This window comes from Macaca nemestrina, chromosome 15, assembly GCF_043159975.1.
Source record: "Macaca nemestrina isolate mMacNem1 chromosome 15, mMacNem.hap1, whole genome shotgun sequence".
NCBI classification, from domain to species: Eukaryota; Metazoa; Chordata; class Mammalia; order Primates; family Cercopithecidae; genus Macaca; species Macaca nemestrina.
Window position 1 is genome coordinate 96,780,915 of NC_092139.1, and position 23,981 is coordinate 96,804,895.

A 23,981-nucleotide genomic window follows, 5' to 3' on the forward strand; every position below is an offset into this window, starting at 1 on the left:
CATGTCATATCTAGGCAACTACAGTGTCCTGGCTGAGTCAGGTGCGGACTGTTGCTGGCTTGGCTCTCTGAGGGCTCCAGGAAGGCAGGGCTGGGTCTGAACATAATCTCTGGATTCCCCAACTTGGTCCAGTGCTGGGAATACAACAGAGGCCCCATGGCATGGGTTGGGGGTGTTAATTAGTCCGACACTGAGACCTCATAGAGGCCACAGGTAGGCCTGCTCTGGGGCCTTACACGGTATGGCAAGGAACACCAGTGGTGGAGTGCTGGCCCTGCTGAGACCCGAGCACCCCCAACCTGAACTCCGCGAGCCTCAGGGAATACTCAAGGGGAGCAGCAGGCTGGATGGGCTGAGCTGGCGAGGAGAGGGGGTGGCCAGGGAATGTGGAAGGGTCCAGGCGTGAAAGGGAAGCCCCTTGCAGAGGAAAGGTGATGAGGGGTGGAAGGAGAGAATGTGGTCTGCAGAAACCTCAGAGGTCCTGGCATCGGAGATTTAGAAATGTACATGAGGCCGGGCACCATGGCTCACGCCTATAATTACAACACTTTGGGAGGCCAAGGCAGGTGGATCGCTTGAGCCCAGGAGTTTGAGACCAGCCTGGGTAACAAAGAAAAACCTCATCTCCACAAAAAATTAAAAAATTAGCCAGGTTTGGTGGTACACACCTGTGGTCCTAGCTACTTGGGAGGCTGAGGTGGGAGGATCGCTTGAGCCTGGGAGGTTGAGGCTGCAATGAGGCATGATTGTACCACCGCACTCTAGCCTAGGCAACAGAGTAGACCCCATCTCAAAATGATAATAAATAATTAATTTACTGGGCATGGTGGTTAATTTGCTGGGCACACCTGTAGTCTTAGCTACCCCCCAGGAGGCTGAGGCAGGAGGATTGCTTGAGCCCAGTTCCAGACAGCAGTGAGCTATGATTGTGCTACTGTACATCAGCCTGGGTAACAGCAAGACCCTGTCTCTAAAAAAAGAAGAAATGTACATCCAATGTGAGGAGGAAAGCCTTTGGTCATCAGAGTAGAGAACCCGGGTTGGAGGGGGGTGTTTTGCTAAGCCCAGAAGGGAGGGCATGAGGCCAGCTGCAAAGCCCGCTATTATTCATGACACTTGTTAAGGATGATCAGGCTGACTTTATGCAGTGGGGAGCCACTGAGATTGGCATAGGGACCATCGTGATGGGGTTTTGCGGTGGGGGATTGATCGCCAAGGAGTACAAGGAGCAGGGTGGGGATCACTGGATGGAAAGTGACTAAGGAAACATCCGAGCGAAGAAGGGTTCCAGCTAAACCCACCTAACAGAATTCCTGCTGAAGACAGGCCAGGGTGCTCAGACGGCACCTAGGGGTGGTGGAGAAAGAGGAACCCAATCAGACATGGAAGGTGGTCAGATATAGGGGGCTCTGGATAATCTGACTTAGCAGGATTCCTGCTAAAATTGGACAATACAGAGGTGACCACAGAATTCAAAAGGTCAGGCCTGGTTGAAAAAGAGTCCGGGGGCTGGGTGCGGTGGCTCACGCCTGTAATCCCACCACTTTGGGAGGTTGAGGCAGGTGAATCACTTGAGGACAGGAGTTTGAGACCAGCCTGGCCAACATGGCGAAACCCCGTCTCTACTAAAAATACAAAAATATGCCGGGCGTGGTGATGCACGCCTGTAATCCCAGCTACTAGGGAGGCTGAGGCGGGAGAATCACTTGAACCTGGGAGGCAGAGGTTGCAGTGAGCCGAAATCACGCCCCTGCACTCCAGCCTGGGCGACAGGGTGAGATGCCATCGTAAGGGTAATAAGAGTCCAGGGTGGCAGAGTAGAGTTTGTTCAAGGCAAGAAGGAGAGAATCCCGGTCACCCTGTGGCTGTCTTCCCGCCCCTCCTGAGTGGCTCTGCGGCCTCCTATGGTGCAGTGGCTGTGGGCAGAGTCCCTGATTCTGACCCCTCCACAGCGTCACCCCTGTGCCTCTAGAGCAGGGGTAGATGGGGCTTCTTTCCCCTTTGGGGTTCGCCTTCCAGATGAGGTTCTTACTTGAGGGTTTTGCGGGGGACCTCTCTGTGGATGCCCTCCCTCCCCACATACCTATCTATTTAAATGTTCACAACCGTTCCATGCGCCTTCCCCAAACCCAGCCTAGGCCAAGCCTGGAAGGAAGTTGGGGGCCCATTAGGGACAAGCCCAGGAGGCCTGAGTGACTATAGAGGCTCCCAACCACCTCAGAAATTCAGGGGATGCCCAGGAATGACCCCCAGGCAGGGGATGGGGGGAGGGAGCCAAGGCACAGACCGTGCTCAGGTTCACAGGCCAAAGGCACTGGCTGGTTTGAGGAGCCAAACAGTGCTTGTCTGCCTGGAGCTTGGGGTGCAAGTGGGTATGTGGCAAGAGATGGGGCTGGAGGGCTCAGCAGCGGCAGGCACACTGGACGTTTGCCCCGAGGGCAACGGGGAGCAACGAGGAAGTGAGGCAGGCGGCAGCCCTGCCAGATTGCCATCGCATTTATTCCCAGAGGTGGTGGCTGGGAAGTGGATTGGGAGGGACGGGGCTGAAGGCTAGAGACCAGCAAGGGAGTTTGCAGTCATTAAGATGAGAGGTGTCAGTGGCTTGGACCAGGAGTGGAGTTGGGTGGAGAAGGGGTAAGTTCGAGAGGCGTTTTGGAAGGAATGCTGGTGGAGTTTCCCATCGTTTGAGTGGGGAGGTGGGTGGTCTGCGAAGGAAAACGAGGGCTTGGGCACCAGGAAAGGGTGGGGCAGACGCGGGTGGTGGTGCAGGTTTAGGTGGAAGGTCATAGGTTTGGTCATGAACATATTGAGTTCACGGACCTGCGACACAGAGGGACCCAGGCAGGATTCGCACTCAGCCCTGCTGCAGACCCAGCTCTTTGGGCTGCCACCCACACAGCTATAGAAGAGCAGAGGCACTGACCTGGCCATGCCCTGTGCTGCCCTCAAGCTGCAACCTGGCCTGGGTTCCCTGGGCATCAAGCAGGGGAGGCTGTTCAGGAAAATCCCCCAGGCCCACTCACTCTGATAGCCCAGAGCAGCTGTTCCTGGGACCTCTCTACACTCGGAGGATTACCAAAGACTCCCAGGAGCTTCTGTGTATGGGGCTCATGACTCCTGATTCTTACCGTATGTAAAAGGCTGAATAATGGCCCTCAAAGAAGATCCACATCTCGGCCTCCCAAAGAGCTAGGATTACAGGCAGGAACTACTGCACCCAGTTATGGAGGAGCTTTTTAGATAAGCATGGATATTCTTCTTTGATATAAACCAAAATGCAAAAAGTGGTAGTTTTACAAAGGTTAGTTGCAGTGTAAAATCTGAAATCAGGTCAATGGATTTTTTGTATTTTGTGACAGTGAAATCCACTGACCTTACACTTTGAATGGATCTTTTGCTGGTGTATGATTCTGTATTGGCTGACCCCAAACACTGAAGGAATAAATGGTAGCAATTTTTTTAAGACAGGGTCTCTCTCTATTGCCCAGATTGGACTCAAACTCCTGGGCTCATATGATCCCCATGCCTTAGCCTCCCAAGTAGCCAAGACTACCAATTTTACATAAACTTCCAGAAAATTGAACTGAGAGAAACATTTCCTAATTCATTCATTCTATGAGGCCAGCATTTTGTTGATATCAAAACTGGACCACAGTATTATAAAAAACAGAAAAAAGTTTTACAGTCAGGTGAGTTTAGGAAGCAACAAAATTATGTGTAAAAATAAAAAAAAAAAAACAGGAAACCTAAAATCCAATGTTACTCATGAACATAGAAAAATTCTCAACAAAATTTTGGCAAATTAAATTCAATAGTATATAATAAATTTTCTCAGTATTTGCAGATCTGGAAACGTCTTTATTTCATCTTCAGTTTTAAAAGACAGCTTTGCTGGATATACAATTCTTGGTTGATACTTATTTTTCCTGTCAGCACTTTGGTGTCTATCCTTAACTGTTTCTAATGACAAGTCAGCTGTTAGTCTGAGATGTTGTTCTCTTTGATGAGCCTTTTTTCACTTAATGCTTTGCTTTTTTTTTTTATTTGTTTGTTTGTTTAGAGATGATGTCTTACTTTGTTGCCCAGGCTAGTCTGAAACTCCTGGGCTCAAGTTATCCTCCCACCTCAGCCTCCTGAGTAGCTGGGATTATAGCGTCTTTGTTTTGATCGTTTAATCATTTCACTATAATATGTCTGGATATATTTGCATATTTGCAAATTCTGACCTGGAGTTCATTAAACTTCTTGGATGTGTGTAGATTGTTTTCCTCAAATTTGGGAAGTGTTTGAGCATTATTTCTTCAAATATTTTTTTCTGCTCCTTTCTCTCTTTCCTCTCCTGATACTCCCAATTACATGAATGTTGGTGTGCTTAATGGTTTTCCACATTTCTCTAAGGCTCTGCTCATTTTTCTACATTTTTTCCATCTCTCTGCTCTTTCAATTGTGTAATCTCTATTAATCTCTCCTTACAATTGCTGATTCTTTTGCCCATTCATTTTACTGCTGGATCTCTCTAATGAAGTTTTCATTTTAGTTATTGTATTCCAACTCCAGAATTTTCAGTTGGTGCTATTTTATAATTTCTGTCTCTTTATTGATAGTCTCTATTTTGATAAGAAATTATCATTTTACCTTCCTTTATTTTCTTAAGCATTCTTTTCTTTAGTTCTCTGAATATATTTATAACAGTTGCTTTGGAGTCTTGGCTAAGCCTGATACCTGGACCTTCTTAGGGAAGTTTCTTTCTTTCTTTCTTTTTCTTTTTTATCGAATTTGTATACTCTGAAGATTAAAGGCAGTTTCTGTTGCCTGCTTTTCTTTTTCCTATATTTCTCTGGTCACACTTTCCTGCTTTTTTTTTTTTTTCATGTCTCATAAATGGTTGTTAACCACTGGACATTTTACAGAATATACTGTAGCACTCTACTGAACTCTCACCTTCTGGGGCTTGTTTTGTTTGCTTGTTTATTTGTTTAGTGACTTAGCTGGACTATTCTAGTGAAGTCTGTTTCTCCTAAGTATGCAGCTTCTGGTTTCACTCCTCAGAGAAAGCAGCCTTGGGCATGACCAGGGTCACCCTGGGTGACAGTGGTTTTAGCAGGGGTCTCTTTGTCTCTTTTTATGATTTCTTTGTCAAGCTGTCTGCCTTTGTTGGAATCATACCCAGCTATTAGCCTCCACTGATGACTAATTGCTCTATTGTTTTCAATAGTGCCCTGGAGTATAAATTGCTCCACATGTGATTCAGTTAAATTCAGGCCCTTTTGCAGAGGTACTCTTTGAGGCCAGTCTTTGAGGTTTGTTACAATTCCAGGAGCGTTCTTCTCAGTAGCTACCCTATAGTTTAGCTTGTTAATCTGACAAGCTACTAGCCTCCTCATAATTGCTTGCCACCAAAATTGCTTACTACCAAAATCTCCATTGCTTTTCCGCTTAAGCTGGAACTCCTCCACACTCAGCGCCAAAGGAAGTCAATTCCCTTGGGAAGAGCTTAGGCTCTCTCTGTTCTTTTACAGCCTGCTACTCTGGGCAAAACCTCTGCACAACTGCTCTGGACTGGAGGCAGGGAGAATGGCCCCCTTCTCAAAGAATGACACCCCTGCTTTATGAACAGGCTGCTGGATGGGGCAGTAGCTTCTGATCGTCTTGACTTGCCACTTATGACATGGAATTTCTATCCTATGAATGAGCTGGGGCAAATGCAACCAGGCATTTTTTTGGCCTGCTGCACCTAAGGCAGAGCTTCCACCCTACAGAGTGGGGCTGGGTAGAGGAGGAGAACCCCAGACCTCTCAGCCACTCTTGCCTAGAATGGAGTATCTAGAACACAGGACTTGGTGGATGAGAAATGCTGATGTCATGCCCTTCCTGGGGAGATACTCTGGCCCCTCAACTGAGACTGAGGAGAGGGAGACCTGTGTTCTTGGTTGCATCCACCTGGAGTAGAACTTCCATCTCACTGAGCTGGGGGGCGGGGAAGGGAGAGAATGGGCCATGGCTCAAATGCCACAGGCTCTCACTTTTCTACTGTTCTGAGATTTAATAGATTTTTTTTTTTTTTTTAAGACTGAGTCTCACTCTGTTGCCCAGGCTGGAGTGCAGTTTGGTGATCTTGGCTCACTGCAACCTCTGCTTCCTGGGTTCAAGCAATTCTTCTGCCTCAGCCTCCCGAGTAATTGGGACTACAGGCATGTGCCACTATGCCCGGCTAATTTTTTTGTATTTTTAGTAGAGACCGGGTTTCACCACATTGGCCAGGCTGGTCTCGAACTCCTGACCTCATGATCCACCTGCCTCAGCCTCCCAAAGTGCTGAAATCATAGGTGTGAGCCACCGTGCCTGGCTGATTTTCTTTTTTTTCTTTTTCTTTTTTTTTTGAGACAGAGTCTCGCTCTGTTGCCCAGGCTGGAGTGCAGTGGTGCGATCTTGGCTCACTGCAAGCTCCGCCTCCTGGGTTCATGCCATTCTCCTGCCTCAGCCTCCCAAGTAGCTGGGACTACAGACACCCGCCAAATCACCACGCCCGGCTAATTTTTTTGTATTTTTAGTAGAGACGGGGTTTCACCATGTTCACCAGGATGGTCTTGATCTCCTGACCTCATCCGCCCGCCTTGGCCTCCCAAAGTGCTGGGATTACAGGCATGAGCCACCGCGCCTGGTCTCGGCCGATTTTTCTGAATAAATGTTTCTTCATTTGCTGTGTGACCTCAGGACAATTTCCAGAGACTTTAAATGGTTGTTTTTTCATATAATATTTACCAGTTTCTCTGGGCAGAGGGTAGGTGGAGCTCCTCACACCACTATACCATAAGTTGTCTCTGAATATGTAATAGTCATTTGCTGCATAATGACATTTCTGTCAATGATGGACCAAATATACAATAGTGATCCCATAAGATTATAATTCTGGGCCAGGTGCAGTGGCTCATGCCTGTAATCCCAGCACTTTGGGAGACCAGGGCAGGTGGGTAACTTGAGCCCAGGAGTTCAAGACCAGCCTGGGCAACATGGCAAAACCCCATCTCTACAAAAAAATTTTTAAAAATTAGCCAGGCATGGTGGCTTGTGCTTGTGGTCCCAGCTACATGGGAGGCTGAGGTGAGAGGATGGCTTGAGCCCAGGAGGCGGAGGTTGCAGTGAGCTGAGATAGCGTCACTGTACTATAGCCTGGGCAACAGAGTGAGACCCTGTCTCAAAAAAAAAAAAAAGATTATAATACTGTATTTTTACTGTACCTTTTCTATGTTTAGATACACAAATACCACTGTGATACAGTTACCTACCGTATTCAGTACAGTAACATGCTGTACAGGTTTGTAGCCTAGGAGAAAGGCTACACCACATAGCCTAGGTGTGTAGTAGGCTATCTCAGCTAGGTTCGCATGAGAGCACTCTGTCATGTTCACACAATGATGAAATCACTTAATGACACATTTCTCAGAACATATCCCTATCATTAAATGACTCATGACTGTATATTTAAAAAAACATACAATAGTCCCCCTTTATCTGGAGTTTCACTTCTTGCGGTTTTGGCTACCCATAATATAGTAAAAGAAAACATTTAGAGACCACATTCATATAACTTTTATTCCAGTATATTGTTATAATTGTTCTATTTTATTATTAGTTATTGTTGTTAATATCTTACTGTGCCTAATTTATAAATTAGACTTTATCATAGGTATGATATCTGGACCTTCTTAGGGAAGTTTCTTTCTTTCTTTATTTTTCTTTTTTACCGAATTTGTATACTCTGAAGATTAAAGGCAGTTTCTGTTGCCTGCTTTTCTTTTTCCTATATCTGGTCACACTTTCCTGCTTTTTTTTTTTTTTTTTTCCATGTCTCATAAATGGTTGTTAACCACTGGACACAGGAAAAAACATAGTGTATATAGGGTTTGGTACTATCTGAGGTTTCAGGCATCCACTAGGGGTCTTGGAACACATCCCCCATGGATAAGGGAAGACAACTGTACATCACAACCAAGTGGCGTTTCTCCTAGGACTGCAAAGTGGCTTTAACCCTGGAAAATCAATCAGTGTGATTCACCATATTAACAGACTAAAAAATTAAAACGATCAGATAATTTCAATAAAGGCAGAAAAAACATTTGACAAAATCCAACATTTGTTCCTGATTGTTAAAAAAAAATTAAGCAAGCCAGGAATAGAAGGGAATCTTCTTACCTAATAAAAGGCATCTACCAAACAAAACCCTATAATGAACATTAGGGTTCATTAATGTTTTTCCCCTAAGGTCATGAACAGGACTGGTCTCTCTACTCTCACCACTTCTATTCAACATTGTATTGGAGATTATAGCCAATATACTGAGGCAAGAAAAGGAAATAAAAGACATTCAGATGTATATAAACAAGAAAAGTTGCCTTTATTTGCCAAAAAAAAGTTCATTTAAGTTAAAAATCTGATGGAACTTGCAAAAAAGCTGCTGGGACTAATGAATGAGTATAATGCTGAAAGATACACGGTCAATATAAAAAATATATTACTAGCAAAAAATACCTGGACATTGAAATTAAAAAAAATACTATTTACGGTAGCATAAAAATATGAAATAGAGTAAATAGAACAAAAAAGTATGTTAGGCCTGTACAATTAAAGCTACAAAACATTGCTGAGAAAAAGTTTTAAAGGTCTAAATAAATGGAGAGGTATACCATGTTCATGGGTTGAGAGAGTCAATACTGTCAATATGTCAATTCTTTCCAAATTAATCTACAAACTCAACATAATTTCAGTCAAAGTCTCAGCAGGCTTTTTTGGTAGAAATTTACAAGCTGATTACAAAATGTATTGGAAATGCAAAGGCTTAGAATAGTCAAAACAGGCCGGGCGTGGTGGCTCACGCCTGTAATCCCAGCACTTTGGGAGGCTGAGGCGGGCGGCTCACGAGGTCAGGAGATCGAGACCATCCTGGCTAACACAGTGAAACCCCATCTGTACTAAAAAATACAAAAAATAAGCCAGGCGTGGTGGCAGGCGCCTGTAGTCCCAGCTACTCGGGAGGCTGAGGCAGGAGAATGGCATGAACCCGGGAGGTGGAGCTTGCAGTGAGCCGAGATCGTGCTACTGCACTCCAGCCTGGGCGACAGAGCAAGACTCCATCTCAAAAAAAAAAAAAAAAAAGAATAGTCAAAACAACTTTCTTTGAAAAAGAGGAACAAAATTAAAGGACTTAAATGACCTAACTTTAAAACTTATTATAAGGGCACAGCAACGAAGATGGTGTGGCACTGGTGTACAAATAGGCAAGTAGTTTAATAAAGCAGAACAAAGAGTCCAGAAACAGACTCATAGATATGTGGTCAATTTTCAACAAAGGTGCAAACTGGACATCATCAAATTTAACCTCTCTCTGCTCTTTGAAAGACACTGTTGGCTGGGCACAGTGGCTCACAACTGTAATCCCAGCACTTTGGGAGGCTGAGACGGGTAGATTGCTTGTGCCCAGCAGTTTGAGACCAGCCTGGGCAACACGGCATAACCCTTTCTCTACAAAAAATTAGCTGGGTGTGGTGGCACACACCTGTGGTCCTGGGAGGCTGAGGTGGGAGGATAGCCTGAATCCAGGAGGTTGAGGCTGCAGTAAGCCATGATCATGTGACTGCAGTCCAGCCTGGTGATAAGCGAGACCCTGTCTCAAAAAGAAAGACACTGTTAAGAGAATAAAAAGACAAGTCACAGATTGAAAGAGGATACTCATAAATCACATATCTGATTTTAAAAAGACATATCCAGAATATATAAAGAACTCTCAACGCTCAGTAATATGAAAACAAAGAATTTTTAAGAGTGCCCATGGGGAACAAACAATTGAAACAGACACTTGATCAAAAAAACACGTATGGATGACAAATAAGCAGGTGAAAAGATGCTCCATAGCATCAGTCATTAGGGAAATACCAATTAAAATCACAGTGAGACCACTACACACCTATTAGAATGGCTTAAATTTGAATAACTGGCAATACTAAGGGTTGGTAAGGATGTGGAGCAACTAGAGCTTTTAGGTACTGTTTTATAATCACTTTGAAAAACAGCTTGGGCTGGGCGTGGTGGTGCATGCCTGTAATCCCAGCACTTTGGGAAGCTGAGGCAGGTGGATCATCTGAGGTCAGGAGTTCAAGACCAGTCTGACCAACATGGCAAAACCCCATCTCTACTAAAAATACAAAAAGTAACCAGGTATAATGTTGCATGCCTATAATTCTAGCTACTCAGGAGGCTGAGACAGGAGAATTGTTTGAACCCAGGAGGCGGAGGTTGCAGTGAGCCGAGATTATGACATTGCACTTCAACCTGGGCGACAGGTCAAGACTCCGTCTCAAAAAAAAAAAAAAGATAAACAGCTTGGCAGTTTCTCTCATACTTCACATACAATTACCTTGAGACCCAGCAATTCCACTCCTAGGTATCTAACCAAGAGAAATGAACACATATGGCAATATAAAAATGCATATGCAAATGTTCATAGCAGCATTACTTGTAATAGCCCCAAACTGGAAACCAACCAAATGTCCATCAGCAGGTGAGTGGACAAACAAGTTGTGAAACATACCTAGCAGGAAAAAGAAATGAATTAGTAATATCCACAACGACATGGGTGAAGCTTAAATTATGTTGCATAAAAGAAGCCAGACCAAAAGAGAGTACATACAGTATGATTTCATTTATATAAAACTCTATAGGCCAGGTGAGGCGGTTCACACCTGTAATCCCAGCACTTTGGGAGGTTGAGACAGGAGGATTGCTTGAGTCCAGGAGTTCTAGACCAGCCTGGGAAGCATAGGGACACCCCATCTCTACAAAAAATAAAAAATAAAAGTTAGCCAAGTGTGGCAGTGTGCATCTGTCATCCCAGCTACTTTGGGAGGCTCAGGTGGGAGGATCGCTTGAGCCTGAGAGTTCAAGGCTGCAGTGAGCTATGATCATGCCACAACCCTCCAGCCTGGGTAACAGAGTGAGACCCTGTCTCTTAAGAAAATGAAGAAAAATCCTAGAAAATGCAAAATAATCTATAGTGACAGAAAGCAGATCAGTGTTTTCCTGGGAATCGGGAGAGAGGTGGGTGACCAAGGGGAATAAGAAAACTTTCAGAGGTGGTGGATATATTCACCATCTTGATTGTGGAGATGATTTCCCAGGTGAAAACATGTCAAACTGATGAAACTGTACACCCTCCTAAGTGTGTACAGTTTATTGTAACTACAGGCCAGGCGCGGTGGCTCACGCCTGTAATCCCAGCACTTTGGGAGGCAGGGGTGGGTGCACTGCTTGAGTCCAGGAGTTCGAGACCAGCCTGGGCAACATGGGGAAACCCCATCTCTACTAAAAATACAAAAACCACCACCACCACCAACAACAACAACAAAGAGCTAGCCAGGCGTGGTGGCACGTGCCTGTGGTCCAAAGATCCCTTGAGCCTAGGAGGTCAAGGCTGCAGTGAGCCATGATTGCATCACTGCACTTCAGCCTGGGTGACAGAGTGAGATGGGGAGGAGAGGGGAGAGGAGGGGCCTTCTTTCCCGCCTTAAGAGGGGAGTCAGGATGCAAAGCCAGGTCATCTGACCCAGAGCCTGTATCCTTACCTGGCTGTCTCCTGCCTCCCAGTCTGCACCCAGGATGTTCCCTTTGGGGCCCTAAATGGTGCTCAGATTCCCCTGGGAATATTTACAGGGCCTGGTGTATTTGATCCTGCATGAGGTTTTTTGTTTGTTTTGTTTTTGAGACAGGGTCTCGCTCTGTTTCCCAGGCTAGAGTACAGTGGTGCCATCATAGCTCACTGCAGCCTCAAACTCCTGGGCTTAGGCAATCCTCCCACCTCAGCCTCCTGAGTAGCTGTGACTATAAGCCCATACTAACACGTCAGGCTAATTCAAAAAAAAAATTGCAGAGATAGAATCTCGCTATGTTGCCCAGGCTGGTCTCAAACTCCTGGCCTCAAGCAATCCTCCCACCTTGGTTTCCCAAAGTGCTGGGATTACAGACACACACCACCATACCTGGCCCCATATGAAGTATTTGTAAGACTTCACCTTTATCTGACAATGGTAGTGATAGTGACAATGAAGATGATGATTTTTCTTTTCTTGTTCCATAGGCCTCAATCACCGTCAGCTCCCTGAGAACAGCTCCTAACTCCTATAATGGCGTATTCCTACCTCAGGGCCTTTGTAGAGGTTGTTTCTTCACCCAGGGACACCTGGATCATCATACTTCATCAATTAATTGCCCTCATCCTTCAGCTTTCAGCTTACAAGATTTTCTTTTCTTATACTTGCAGTCTCAGGGTTTTGAAAGGCCAAGACAGGAAGATTGCTTGAGACCAGGAGTTTGAGACCAGCCTGTGGCAACATAGCAAGCTCTTGTCTCTATTTAAAAAAAAAAAAAAAATTAGCTGGGCATGGTGGTGCACTCCTGTAATTCCAGTTACTCAGGAGGCTGAGGCAGGGGGATCACTTAAACCCAGGAGTTCCAAGCTGCAGTGAGCTGTGATCATGCCACTGCACTGCAGCCTGGACAACAGAGTAAGAACTTGTCTCAAAAAAATTTTACAGACGTGGTGGCTCACGCCTATAATCCCAGCACTTTGGGAGGCCGAGGCAGGCAGATCACGAAGTCAAGAGATTGAGACCATCCTGACTAACACGGTGAAACCCCGTCCTACTAAAAATACAAAAAATTTGCCGGGCATGATGGCAGGTGCCTGTAGTCCCACCTACTCGGGAGACTGAGGCAGGAGAATGGTGTGAACCTGGAAGGCGGAGCTTGCAGTGAGCCGAGATGGCAGCACTGCACTCCAGCCTGGACAACAGAGCGAGACTCCGTCTCTAAAAATAAAAATTAAAAATAAATAGGCCGGGCGCGGTGGCTCAAGCCTGTAATCCCAGCACTTTGGGAGGCCGAGACGGGCGAATCACGAGGTCAGGAGATCGAGACCATCCTGGCTAACATGGTGAAACCCCGTCTCTACTAAAAAATACAAAAAACTAGCCAGGCGAGGTGGCGGGCGCCTGTAGTCCCAGCTACTCGGGAGGCTGAGGCAGGAGAATGGCGTAAACCCGGGAGGCGGAGCTTGCAGTGAGCTGAGATCTGGCCATTGCACTCCAGCCTGGACGACAGAGCCAGACTCTGTCTCAAAAAATAATAATAATAAATAAATAAATAAAAACATTTTATAAGATCTGTGGCCCTATCTGCCAAGCCCTGTCATCTGAATTAGGGCCCTATTGTTCTCTCTCTCTTTTTTTTTTTTTTTTAAAGATGGGGTATTGTTATGTCACCCAGGCTGGAATGCAAGGATGCAGTCAGGGCTCATTGCAGCCTCAACCTCCCTGGCTCAAGCAATCCTCCTGCCCCAGCCTTCTGAGGAGCTGGGATCACAGGCATACACACCATACCTGGCTAATATTTTAATTTTTGCAGAGACAGGATCTCACTGTGTTGCCCAGACTGGACTTGAACTTCTGGCCTCAAGTGGTCTTCCTGCCTCAGCCTCCCAAAGTGCTGGAATTACAAGTGTGAGTCACTGTGCCCAGCCTGTTATGTCCTTTCAGACACCCTGCCTCATTCCTTTTTACGACTTGCAGTCATGCAGTTATCTGACCATGGGTTTGTGTGAGTCTGTCTTTGAGGCTGGTCGCGCTGGCTCCTGCATTTCCAACACAGAACCTGAGCTTGGGCTCAGAGTAGGCGCTCTGTAAACATACGTGAGACAAGTGAGGACATTCCCTGGATGATGCCTGGGATGCCCAGACCACAGAGCTGCCATTGAATCTCCTGGGGCTTAAAGTCCACCACGTTCCACTCAGCAGGAAAAATTCAGAGCTGACATTAATTCAGACCCCACATACATGATTCTTACTGAGTTAGACAGCAGGACAATCTCGCCCTTTGTTGGGACTGTGGGAGTCTTACGTACTTCTACAGAGAAGCCAGTCTAAAATCAGTCGCTTTTTGAAACTATCAGCTCGAGAAATTAACGATTCTGTCAGCGTGCCCTGAATTTCTGGGCCCAGCAATTAATTCCTTCTAGATTAAAGGATTGTTGTGTTTCTGATACATTATTATGCGGAGTGGGCTTGCTGTGAATTTTAAAACTTTAACCAGAATCCTCATTAACTGGGACCTTTTATCTGTGTGCAACTTCTAGAAGAGGCCAGTGGCTAGAAAGCAAGCCGATGCATCCAAAAAACACACTCCGGGTGTCCTGTTGCATATTCAGTCCAGGCAGCTGTTCTCCTTTCTGATGGAAACAGGGCTATTTACTTACAATGTGCCCGGTGCCGGCTGGACGTTGTACATGCGCCATTGAATCATCACCTGCTCGGTCAGGCGGCCACCGTCATTATTAGCTCCAGCGTACAGGTGAGGAGACTGGGGTTGAGAGAGGTGGGGTCCCTGCTCAAGCCAATGGGTGGCCCAAGTCTATCCGAACTCCAGGCCCCATGCTTGGCTCTCAGTCTCTGTTGCTTTCCCTTCTCCCTGGATGGTGAAGACCACTGTGCGGAAGGATGACCACAAGGCCCTTTGGGCCACCATCCAGCCAAGAGCTATTTCATCTGTGCTGGGCATGAGGCTCCACTGAGCCCGTGGGAGTAGGGAGGCTCGAGGGAGCAGACCCAGTCGTGTGTGAGGCTGACTCGGGCCAAGAGCTGCATCCTCTGGGAATACCCATGGGGTTCAGGGCCCAGGGAGGCCGGCCCCCGCTGTCTATCATGAGCAGGCTCTGTCTCCTCCCTAGCATCAGTCCTCCTCCTGCCATATGTCTGGGAACCTCAGCTTCTCTCAGGCAGAGTCTAGCCTAGCTGTCTTTTTTTTTCTTTTCTTGAGACGGAGTCTCACTTTGTTGCCTAGGCTGGAGTGTAGCAGTGCCATCTCGGCTCACTGCAACCTTCGTCTCCCAAGTTCAAGCAATTCTGCCTCAGCCTCCCGAGTAGCTGGGATTACAGGTACATGCCACCATACCTGGCTAATTTTTGTATTTTTAGTAGAGACAGGGTTTTGCCATGTTGGCCAGGCTGGTCTCGAACGCCTGACCTCAAGTGATCCACCTGCCTCGGCCTCCCAAAGTGCTGGAATTGCAAGTGTGAGCCATCATGCCCGGCCAGCCTAGCTGTGTTGATGGCAGAATGGGAGCCCAGATGCAGCCCTTTGAGGGAGAGACTTCCAGGCTCTATGTCAGATGCTTGCTGAACATCTCCAAATGAGCCTGGGTCTCCCAGCATTACAGCGACTTCCCACTTTGGTTCACGCGGGTTTATATACACACAGCATTTACGCACACAGCTACTTCCTCACCCATGCATGCCTGGAACCAGCGCTCCCCAGCCCAGTGTGCACCCCAGGCTAAGAGCCAGGCCATCACTCCCACAGTGGGCTTCCCCTAGGGGATCTTCTAGAAACCTTAGAAACTCAAAAGGGGTCAGGATTCCAGGAGTTCCGGCATCCCTAAGTAAAGTGCCCCTTTCAGGCTCCTCAAAGAATGTCAGGCAGCGCCAGGGAACAGCCCACTACTCACTGCTGGGAGCATGTGGAGAAATTAGAACGCTTCCGTGCTGCTGGTGGGAATGCAAAGTGGTGCAGCTGCTGCGGAAAACAGGTGGTGGTGCCTCCAACAATTAAACATAGGGCCGGGTGCAGTGGCTCATGCCTGTAATCCCAGCACTTTGGGAGGCCGAGGTGGGCATATCACAAAGTCAGGAGATCGAGACCATCCTGGCTAACACGGTGAAATTCTGTCTCTACTAAAAATACAAAAAATTAGCCAGGCGTGGTGGCGGGTGCCTGTAGTCCCACTTGAGAGGCTGAGGCAGGAGAATGATGTGAACCCAGGAGGCGGAGCTTGCTGTGAACTGAGATTGCACCACTGCACTACAGCCTGGGCGACAGAGTGAGACTCCATCTCAAATAAATAAATAAATAAATAAATAAATAAATAAATAAATAAGCAAACATAGAATTACCCATGTGACCCAGCAATTCCACTTCTAGGTATATACCCAAAAGAATTAAATACACCAATTCCACTTCCAGGTATACAGCCAAAACAAAAGGAGGGTCTCAAAGAGATCCTGTGCTCATAGCAGTATTATTCATAATTGCCAAAATGTGGAGAAACTCACATATCCATCAATGGAAGAATGGATAAGCAAAATGAGGTCTATCCTTTCAATGGAATATTATTCAGCCCTGAAAAGGAAGGCAGTTCTGACACAAGCTACAGTGAGAATGAAGCTTGAGGACATGCTGAGTAAATGAAGCCAGTCACAAAATAATAAATACCGTATGATTTCACTTATATGGCGTACCTAGAGTAGTCAAAATCATAGACACAGAAAGTAGAATGGTGATGGCTGGGAAAAAGGGGTAATGGGGGTTATTGTTTAATGGATACAGAGTTTCAGTTTTACAAGATGAAAAGGGTTCAGGAGATGGATGTTGGTGATGGTTACACAACACTACGAAGGCATTTAATTCCACTGAACGGTACCCTTAACAATGGCCAATTTTGCTGGGTGTGGTGGTGCAATTATGCCTGTAATCCCAGCACTTTAAGAGGCCAAGGCGGGGAGCGGGGGAATCGCTTAAGCCCAGGAGTTCAAGTAGAATGGTAAAATTCCACTTATATGAGGTACTTAGAGTCATCAAAATTGTAGAGACAAGTAGAATGAGGGATGGGGGAATGAGGAGTCAGTGTTGAACCAGTACAGTTTAATTTGCGGAAGATGAAAAAGTTCTGGACGGGGGTGACAGTTGCACAACAATGCGAATGTACCGCAGTTTATGCTTTAAAATGCTTTAAAATGGTTAAAATAAGTAAAATGGTCAGTTTTCCAGCCTGGACAACATGGTGAAACCCCATCTCAACAAAAAAATAGAAAAATTAGCCAAGCATAGTAGCACATGCCTATAGTCCCAGCTACCCTGGAGGCTGAGGTAGGAGAATCACCTGAGCCCAGGGAGGTCGAGGCTGCAGTGAGCTATGATCACCCCGCTGCACTCCACCCTGGGTGACACAGTGAGACCCTGTCTCCAAAAAAAAAAAAAAAAAAAAAATCAATTTTACATTATGTGTCTTACCAGAATTTGTTAAAAAAAAAAAAAAAGGCCGGGCGCGGTGGCTCAAGCCTGTAATCCCAGCACTTTGGGAGGCCGAGACGGGCGGATCACGAGGTCAGGAGATCGAGACCATCCTGGCTGACGCAGTGAAACCCCGTCTCTACTAAAAAATACAAAAAAACTAGCCGGGCGAGGTGGCGGGCGCCTGTAGTCCCAGCTACTCGGGAGGCTGAGGCAGGAGAATGGCGTGAACCCGGGAGGCGGAGCTTGCAGTGAGCCAAGATTACGCCACTGCACTCCAACCTGGGCGGCAGAGCGAGACTCTGTCTCAAAAAAAAAAAAAAAAAAAAAGAAAAGGAAAGAAAAATCTGAAGTTCCCCTTCATTAAGCAGCCTGCTAGTCTGATGATCCTAGTAAATCCTGGTGGTGACATTTCAAGGTACATTCTGCGATTGCCCTCAGTTTTCAGTTTTCAGGTGAGAAAGCCAAGAGAGGTGACATGAGCAGCCTGAGGTCACCCAGCAAGTGGCAGGGCCAGGATTCCACCCAGGACCGCTGACATCACCCAGCCACAGAGGGAGTGGCCCCCTTCCCTGATGGCTCCCCCAAAATCCCACTCAGATTCTCCTGCCAGGGGCCAGCAAACAGGATCCAGATGGCGGTTCCCCAGTTAGGACAGGGCCTAACTTGAAAGCCCTCTGCCAGGATTTCCAAATGCATCCCAGATTTCTGTCCCGGAAGCGTCTGGTGCCCTCCTGCTGGGCAGTGGGGAACCGAGGAGCAGCCAGGCCTGGCCATCGGCCTGGGCAGTGACTGGGGGCTGGCGGGGCTTGGCACTGACCTCTGGTCCATCTCCTCAGAGCCCCAGGGGGATCCTGCCGGCCCTAGGAGGCCCAGTTTGCTCTGACGGTGGATTTGTCTTATTCCCACCTCTGTAACAAAGCTCCACAACCTGCCTGGCTTAAACAACAGACACTTACTGTCTCGCTATTTTAGTGCTGGAAGTCTGAAATCAAAGTGTGGGCAGGGCTGGTTCCTTCTGAGGCTGAGAGGGAGAGTCTGTTCCAGGCCCCTCTCCCGGCTTCGGGTAGCCTCCAGCATTCTTTGGCTTGTTGGCGGCCATCTTCTGTGTCTTCACATCATCTGCCTCTGTGTCCCATTTCCCCTTTATATAAAGACACGGCCACATTGGATTAGGGCCCACCCACGTGACCTCATCTCAACATATCATCTGCAAACACCCCATGTCCAAAGAAGGTCCCATTCACAGATCCTAGGGGTTAGGACTTCAACATCTTTTGGGGGTGTTGGGGGGGGACATAATTCAAACCATAACACCATCCCCCAATGCTGTTACTCTTCTCAGCTGCCCAGGAGGCCAGTGGGGAACATTCTGGGGATTGGAGATGTTTGCAAACTGAAATGGCATTTCACATACTCTCTACGGTTTTATGAATTGTTAACTGTTGCCACCACATACTGAGTGCTTCCTTGCTGTGTGCCAGGCACTCGACATAACTCCCTAGTCCTCAGCTGCAGGGTGGCTGCTATCATCCCGTTCTACAGGTGAGCCATTGAGACTCACCTGGGAGGGGTCACTCGCTCAGAGTCCCACGGCTGATTATTCTCATCTGTGGGATTCATCCCACCACCTGTCTGAGCAGAGGCCCTGAGGTTTCTGTAACTCCTCCTATTCCGGAACACATTCCCCATCCCCTTCTTGTGTTCCTTCCTTTTTGATCTCAAACAACTTGAAGTTGGAGGAATTAAGTGCAAATGATTGCAGTTGGAGTAAAAGACAGTGCCTGGGAATTCAGGCAGAAAAGGTGTGTGATGGGAAGGCCTTCCTCCTTTTCTTTTTTCCACATTCAAACAGAACTTCAGATTTTAGAGGTGAGAAAGGGCCAGGTGAGGTGGTTTATGCCTGTAATCCCAACACTTTGAGAGGCCAAGGTGGGAGGATCCCTTGAGGCCAGGAGTTCGAGACCAGCCTGGGCAACATACCAAGACTTCATCTCTACAAAAACGAGATTTTAAAAAATTAGGCATGGTGGCACATGCCTATGTCCTAGCTACCCAGGAGGTTGAGGCAGGAGGATTGCTTGAGCCCAGCAGACAGGACTGTAGTGAGCTATGATCATGCTGCTACACTCCAACTTAAATATATATATATATTTAAAGGTGAGAAAAACATGTTCCCCAAGATTATGAGGAAGGAAGATGGGAAGAGGTGGAAAGTGAAGAGTAAGGTTCAGGATCATCTGACCCTTAATGCCCTCCTCCCACCCTCAGAAACGCTGACATTCTAGTTGGGCATGTTCGCGTGTGCCTGTAGTCCCAGCTACTCAGGAGGCTGAGGCAGGAGAATCGCTTGAACCCAGGAGGCAGAGGTTGCAGTGAGTCGAGATGGTGCCACTGCACTCCAGCCTGGGCAACAGAACGAGACTCTGTCTCAAAAAAAAAAAAAAGGAACACTGCCATTCTACAGGGAGCAAGATAGGCACGAGCTACGTGGCCCTGCCCAGGCTGAGCTCCCAGTCCAGAGAGTGCATCCAGGTGAACCCCACCACTATAACCTGCCATAACCCCCAAGGAGCCCCTAACATCTCAGGTTGTGAAGAGAGGTTTGGGGTGGGGGTGGGGCACCTAAACTGAGACTTGTGGGTAAGCAAAAGGCACCCAGGTGAAGCCTGGAGGAGTGCCAGGTGGAGGGAACAGGGAGATCAACATGGAGGAGGCTCTGGAGGCAAGAGAAAGCTTGGAGCCCTTTAGGAACTGGGGAAAAGGTCAATGTGGTGGGAACAGGGTGCCTGAGATGCCAGCAGGGCCAGGCCATGGAGCTTTGCAGGTCAAGTGTGAGCTGCTTCCAGATGCCCTGGGAGCCGCTGTGAGACTCCAAGTAACAGGGGACATGGGTCTGGCCTCTGTCTGCAAGGGCTGGAGACCAAGGCAGGGTGGCCCAGCTTAGATGATGGCAGTTGGGGTAGGGAGGTGCGGTGGGCTGAAGGATGGGCCCCACCAAAACATAGGTCCATGTCCAGGAACTTGTGAAGGTGATCTTATTTGGAAAAGGGTCTTTGTAGCTGTAATTGAGAATTTTGAGTGCCCAGGTGCAGTGGCTCACACCTGTTATCCCAGAATTTTGGGAGACCGAGGCAGAGAGATCACATGAAGCTGGGAGTTCAAGACCAGCCTGGGCAACAAAGAGAGGGCCCATCTCTACAAAAAACTTAGAAACTAGCTCGAAGTGGTGGCAGGTGCCTGTAGTCCCAGCTACTCAGGAGGCTGAGGCAGGAGGTCCAGGCTGCAGTGAGCCATGATTGTGCCACTGCATTCCAGTCTGGGTAACAGAGCTAGATTCTGTTTCAAAAAAAAAAAATTAGCTGTGCGTGGTGGTGGGCACCTGTAATCCCAGCTACTTGGGAGGGTGAGGCAGTAGAATTGCTTGAACCTGGGAGACGAAGGTTGCAGTGAGCCAAGATCACACCATTGCACTCCAGTCTGGGCAACAAGAGCGAAACGCCATCTTAAAAAAAAAAGAAACCATATACCCATTTGCAGTGATTCCCCATTCTCCCGCAGCCCCCACCGCCCCACCACCAGCTCCTGGCAACCACTTTCTGTCTCTGTAGATTTCCCTATTCTGGGTATTTCACGTAAATGGAATCATACACCATGTGGCCTTTTGCGGCTGGCTTCTTTTACTGAGCATAGTGCTGTGAAGCCTCACCGATGTGGCAACATGTGTCGACGTTTCATTCCTTCCCAACAATATTCCATTGCGTGGATGGACCACATGTTGTCTGTCCAATTCATCTGTCGACACACATTTGGGTTGTTGCCACTTTTTGGTTCTTACAGATAATACTGCTGTGAACACTCAGGTGCATTTTTGTGTGTGACCCTATTTCCATTTCTCTTGGTTAGATACCTAAGGGTGGTGAATGTGGTTTTTTAAAATTTTTTATTAAAAACTTTTTTTTTTTTTTTTTTGAGACAGGGCCTCACTCTGTCGCCCAGGCTGGAGTGCAGCGGTGTGACTCAGCTTACCGCAACCTCTGCCTCCCAAGTTCGAGTGATTCTCCTGCCTCAGCCTACCAAGTAGCTGGGATTACAGGCACGGGCCCCCACGCCTGGCTAATTGTTGTATTTTAGTAGAGACGGGGTTTCGCCATGTTGGCCAGGCTGGTCTCAAACTCCTGACCTCGGGTGATCGGCCTCGCAAAATGCTGGGATTACAGGTGTGAGCCACCGCGCCCAGACAGTGAATGTGTTTTTTAAATTAAAAATAACGTATGTTCTTTTTTATGTATAATTTATTTCTTTTTATGTTTAAATATCTTTCAGTTTGTTAAAAGGACATGCTAATCTGCTCTGTGTTGTTCCAATTTTTAGTTTATATGCTCCCAAAGTCAGCTCGTGTGTACTTAATTACAAAAGTGATTCATTAGAGGTCACCAAAGTAACAAATTGGAAACAAGAAAACATTTCTCACCTTTAAAATCTGTTCTGTTTGAATGTGTATGTGCAGCTTTATTGGCACATAATTCAAATATCATACAAGGCCAGGCATGGTGGCTTATGCCTGTAATGCCAGCACTTTGGGTGGCTAAGGTGGGAGGATCACTTGAGCCCAGAAGTTCAAGACCAGTCTGGGCAGCATCGGCAGACCTCATCTCTACAAAAAAACGTTTATGTTTACGTTAGCCAGGTGTGGTGGTGCACACCTGTTGTCCTAGTTGAGGATGAGGCAGGAGGATCGCTTGAGCTTCTGAAGTCGAGGCTGCAGTGAGCCAAGATTGTGCCACTGCATTCCAGCCTGGGTAACAAAGCAAGACCCTGTATCAAAAAAATAAAAATTTTAAAAATGTTTAAAAAGAAGATATTGAGGCTGGGCACGGTGGCTCAAGCCTGTAATCCCAGCACTTTGGGAGGCCGAGGTGGGCAGATCACCTGAGGTCAGGAGTTCGAGACCAACCTGGCCAACATGGTGAAACCCCATCTCTACTAAAAAATACAAAAATTAGACAGGGGTGGTGGTGCAGACCTGTAATCCCAGCTACTCGGGAGGCTGAGGTGGGAGAATTTCTTGAACCCAGGAGGCGGAGGTTGCAGTGAGCTGAGATCACGCCACCACTGCATGCCAGCCTGGGTGACACAGTGAGACTCCATCACAAAAAAAAAAAAAAAAGATACTGACACACTCATAATGTCCCCAAAGATATCTGGTGTGCCCTGCCCTGCAGATGTGCGTTTGCTAATACTTACGTTCACAGCATGTGACACAGCAATCGTGTGGACGGAAACTGTGACAGCTTCTGCCCTGTGCAGAAGGCAACCTGTGTCAGGCCCCTCTGATCCCACATGTGCCCATCAGTAATGACCCATTCAGTGCAGATTAGACATAAAACCAGCTTTGACTTCAAAGGACCAAGCAGCTAAGAGTAAGAGAAAGAAGGAGGATTTTCAGCTGCCTGGGAGTGGGGAAAGATATTCAAAGGGCTGGAACCTCTCTTTCTTTGGCAAAAAAGAAGGCCAGAAAAACCTTCCAAAGAAAAAAAAAATCTCTGGGGAATCGTTATATTAAGATGGATGGATTATGGGTGATTTATTTTCTTTTAAAAGAAAACTGCTTTAATGATATTATATTGCTATTACAATGTTTTACTACTAAGAAAGATTCTAAGAAGCCACTGAGGGTTATGGATGAAAAAGAATGGTTTTATAAAACTCAGCAATTCTTAAGAAGAGTACAGCCAAAAAGGCTTTCTCACTCCTTTATAGTTTCTTCCAATAACTGGCTCACTAAGTCGGAGGCTGAGCAGGCAGACAGCTGCAGACCTAAGGGAAGCTGTGACCATCTAATCTGCAAGAATGAGAGTAACTTAGAGCACATAGGAAAAAGCAGGTAAGAAAAGGTATAAAAGGTTTCTCTCTTTAAAATCATTGTAAAAAAAAAAAAATCAGGAATTCTTGACCATTCATGATTAGTGAGAAAGGCTGCACCTAAATTTTTTTTTTTTTAATTTTATATTACAAAGACAGGGTCTTGCTCTGTCACCCAGGCTGGAGTGCAGTGGTATGATCATGCCTTACTGTCACCTCGAACTACTGGGCTCAAGTGATCCTCCTGCATCAGTAGCTAGGACTACAGGCCACCATGCCTGGCTCATTATAAAATGTTTTTTAGGGCTAGGGTCTTGCTACATTGCCCAGGCTGGTCTCAAACTCCTGAGCTCAAGTGATCCTCCTGTCTCAGCCTCCCAAAGTGCTGGTATTACAGGTGTGAACCACCACCCCCTGGCCAGTGTTTGCCTTTTAAAATCTCTCTCTGTGTAAGTATCCAATCTCAAATTATATTTTCTCTATTGCAAAAATAATTCCTACAAGCATTCCTCCTTACACAGTGATTGATAGTTCTATTATGTAGGTTCAAGTGTTTTAAAAAGAGTTCCACTTATTCTAAAAAGTACTATGAAATAGAAAAACATACTTGTCTACTCAGAAGCACAGTCTAGAGGCGGCAGAATGCCTGGCACAGAATCTACTTTCCACTCCTTCACCAAGTACAGACATTGTGAACTGATCACAGCACTCTTCTCCACTAATCTAAAGACTGTCTCTCTAGCCTCTCTATCCCTTTTTATTCTAAAAAGCAACTTGTAGGAGTGGATCAGAGCTGGCATCCAGGAGGGTGTGTGTTGGGTGGGGCGGGGGTAAGGGGGGGAAATCGCATCTCTGTGCAGGTGCAAAACTAAGACGCCTCCCAGTGGTGGAGATTTCTAATTGCAGGCACAGTACTTAGAGGACCAAAGCAAGACAAAAGGGCAGTAAATGAATGAATGATTCAGTCTAGTCTTCTGTAAATACATTCCTCCTAGAGAAGAGTTTTG

At 46.8% G+C, this 23,981-nt stretch overlaps 2 protein-coding genes across 5 annotated transcripts in view; both read left to right on the plus strand.

The window, feature by feature from the left end:
* LOC105487277 (kringle containing transmembrane protein 1) overlaps positions 1-23,981 on the plus strand; it is a 143,176-nt gene that overhangs the window by 98,460 nt on the left and 20,735 nt on the right. Inside the window, exons 10-11 of one of the 2 annotated variants that reach the window (XR_011614048.1) lie at positions 14,180-14,394; positions 22,873-22,994. The gene's annotated coding sequence lies outside the window, so the exon portion shown is untranslated. Of the gene's footprint in view, positions 1-14,179; positions 14,395-22,872; positions 22,995-23,981 lie in introns of those variants that run through there. The other variant, XR_011614047.1, reaches the window with a different exon arrangement.
* The window catches only part of LOC105487273 (EMI domain containing 1), a 65,443-nt gene continuing 64,208 nt past the window's right edge, over positions 22,747-23,981 (plus strand). The window contains exon 1 of one of the 3 annotated variants that reach the window (XM_071080353.1): positions 22,747-22,996. In XM_071080353.1, the coding sequence (XP_070936454.1) occupies positions 22,791-22,996 (206 nt within the window). In that variant the 5' untranslated portion in view covers positions 22,747-22,790. The remainder of the gene's footprint in view (positions 22,997-23,981) is intronic. The other 2 variants (XM_071080354.1, XM_071080355.1) reach the window with 2 other exon arrangements.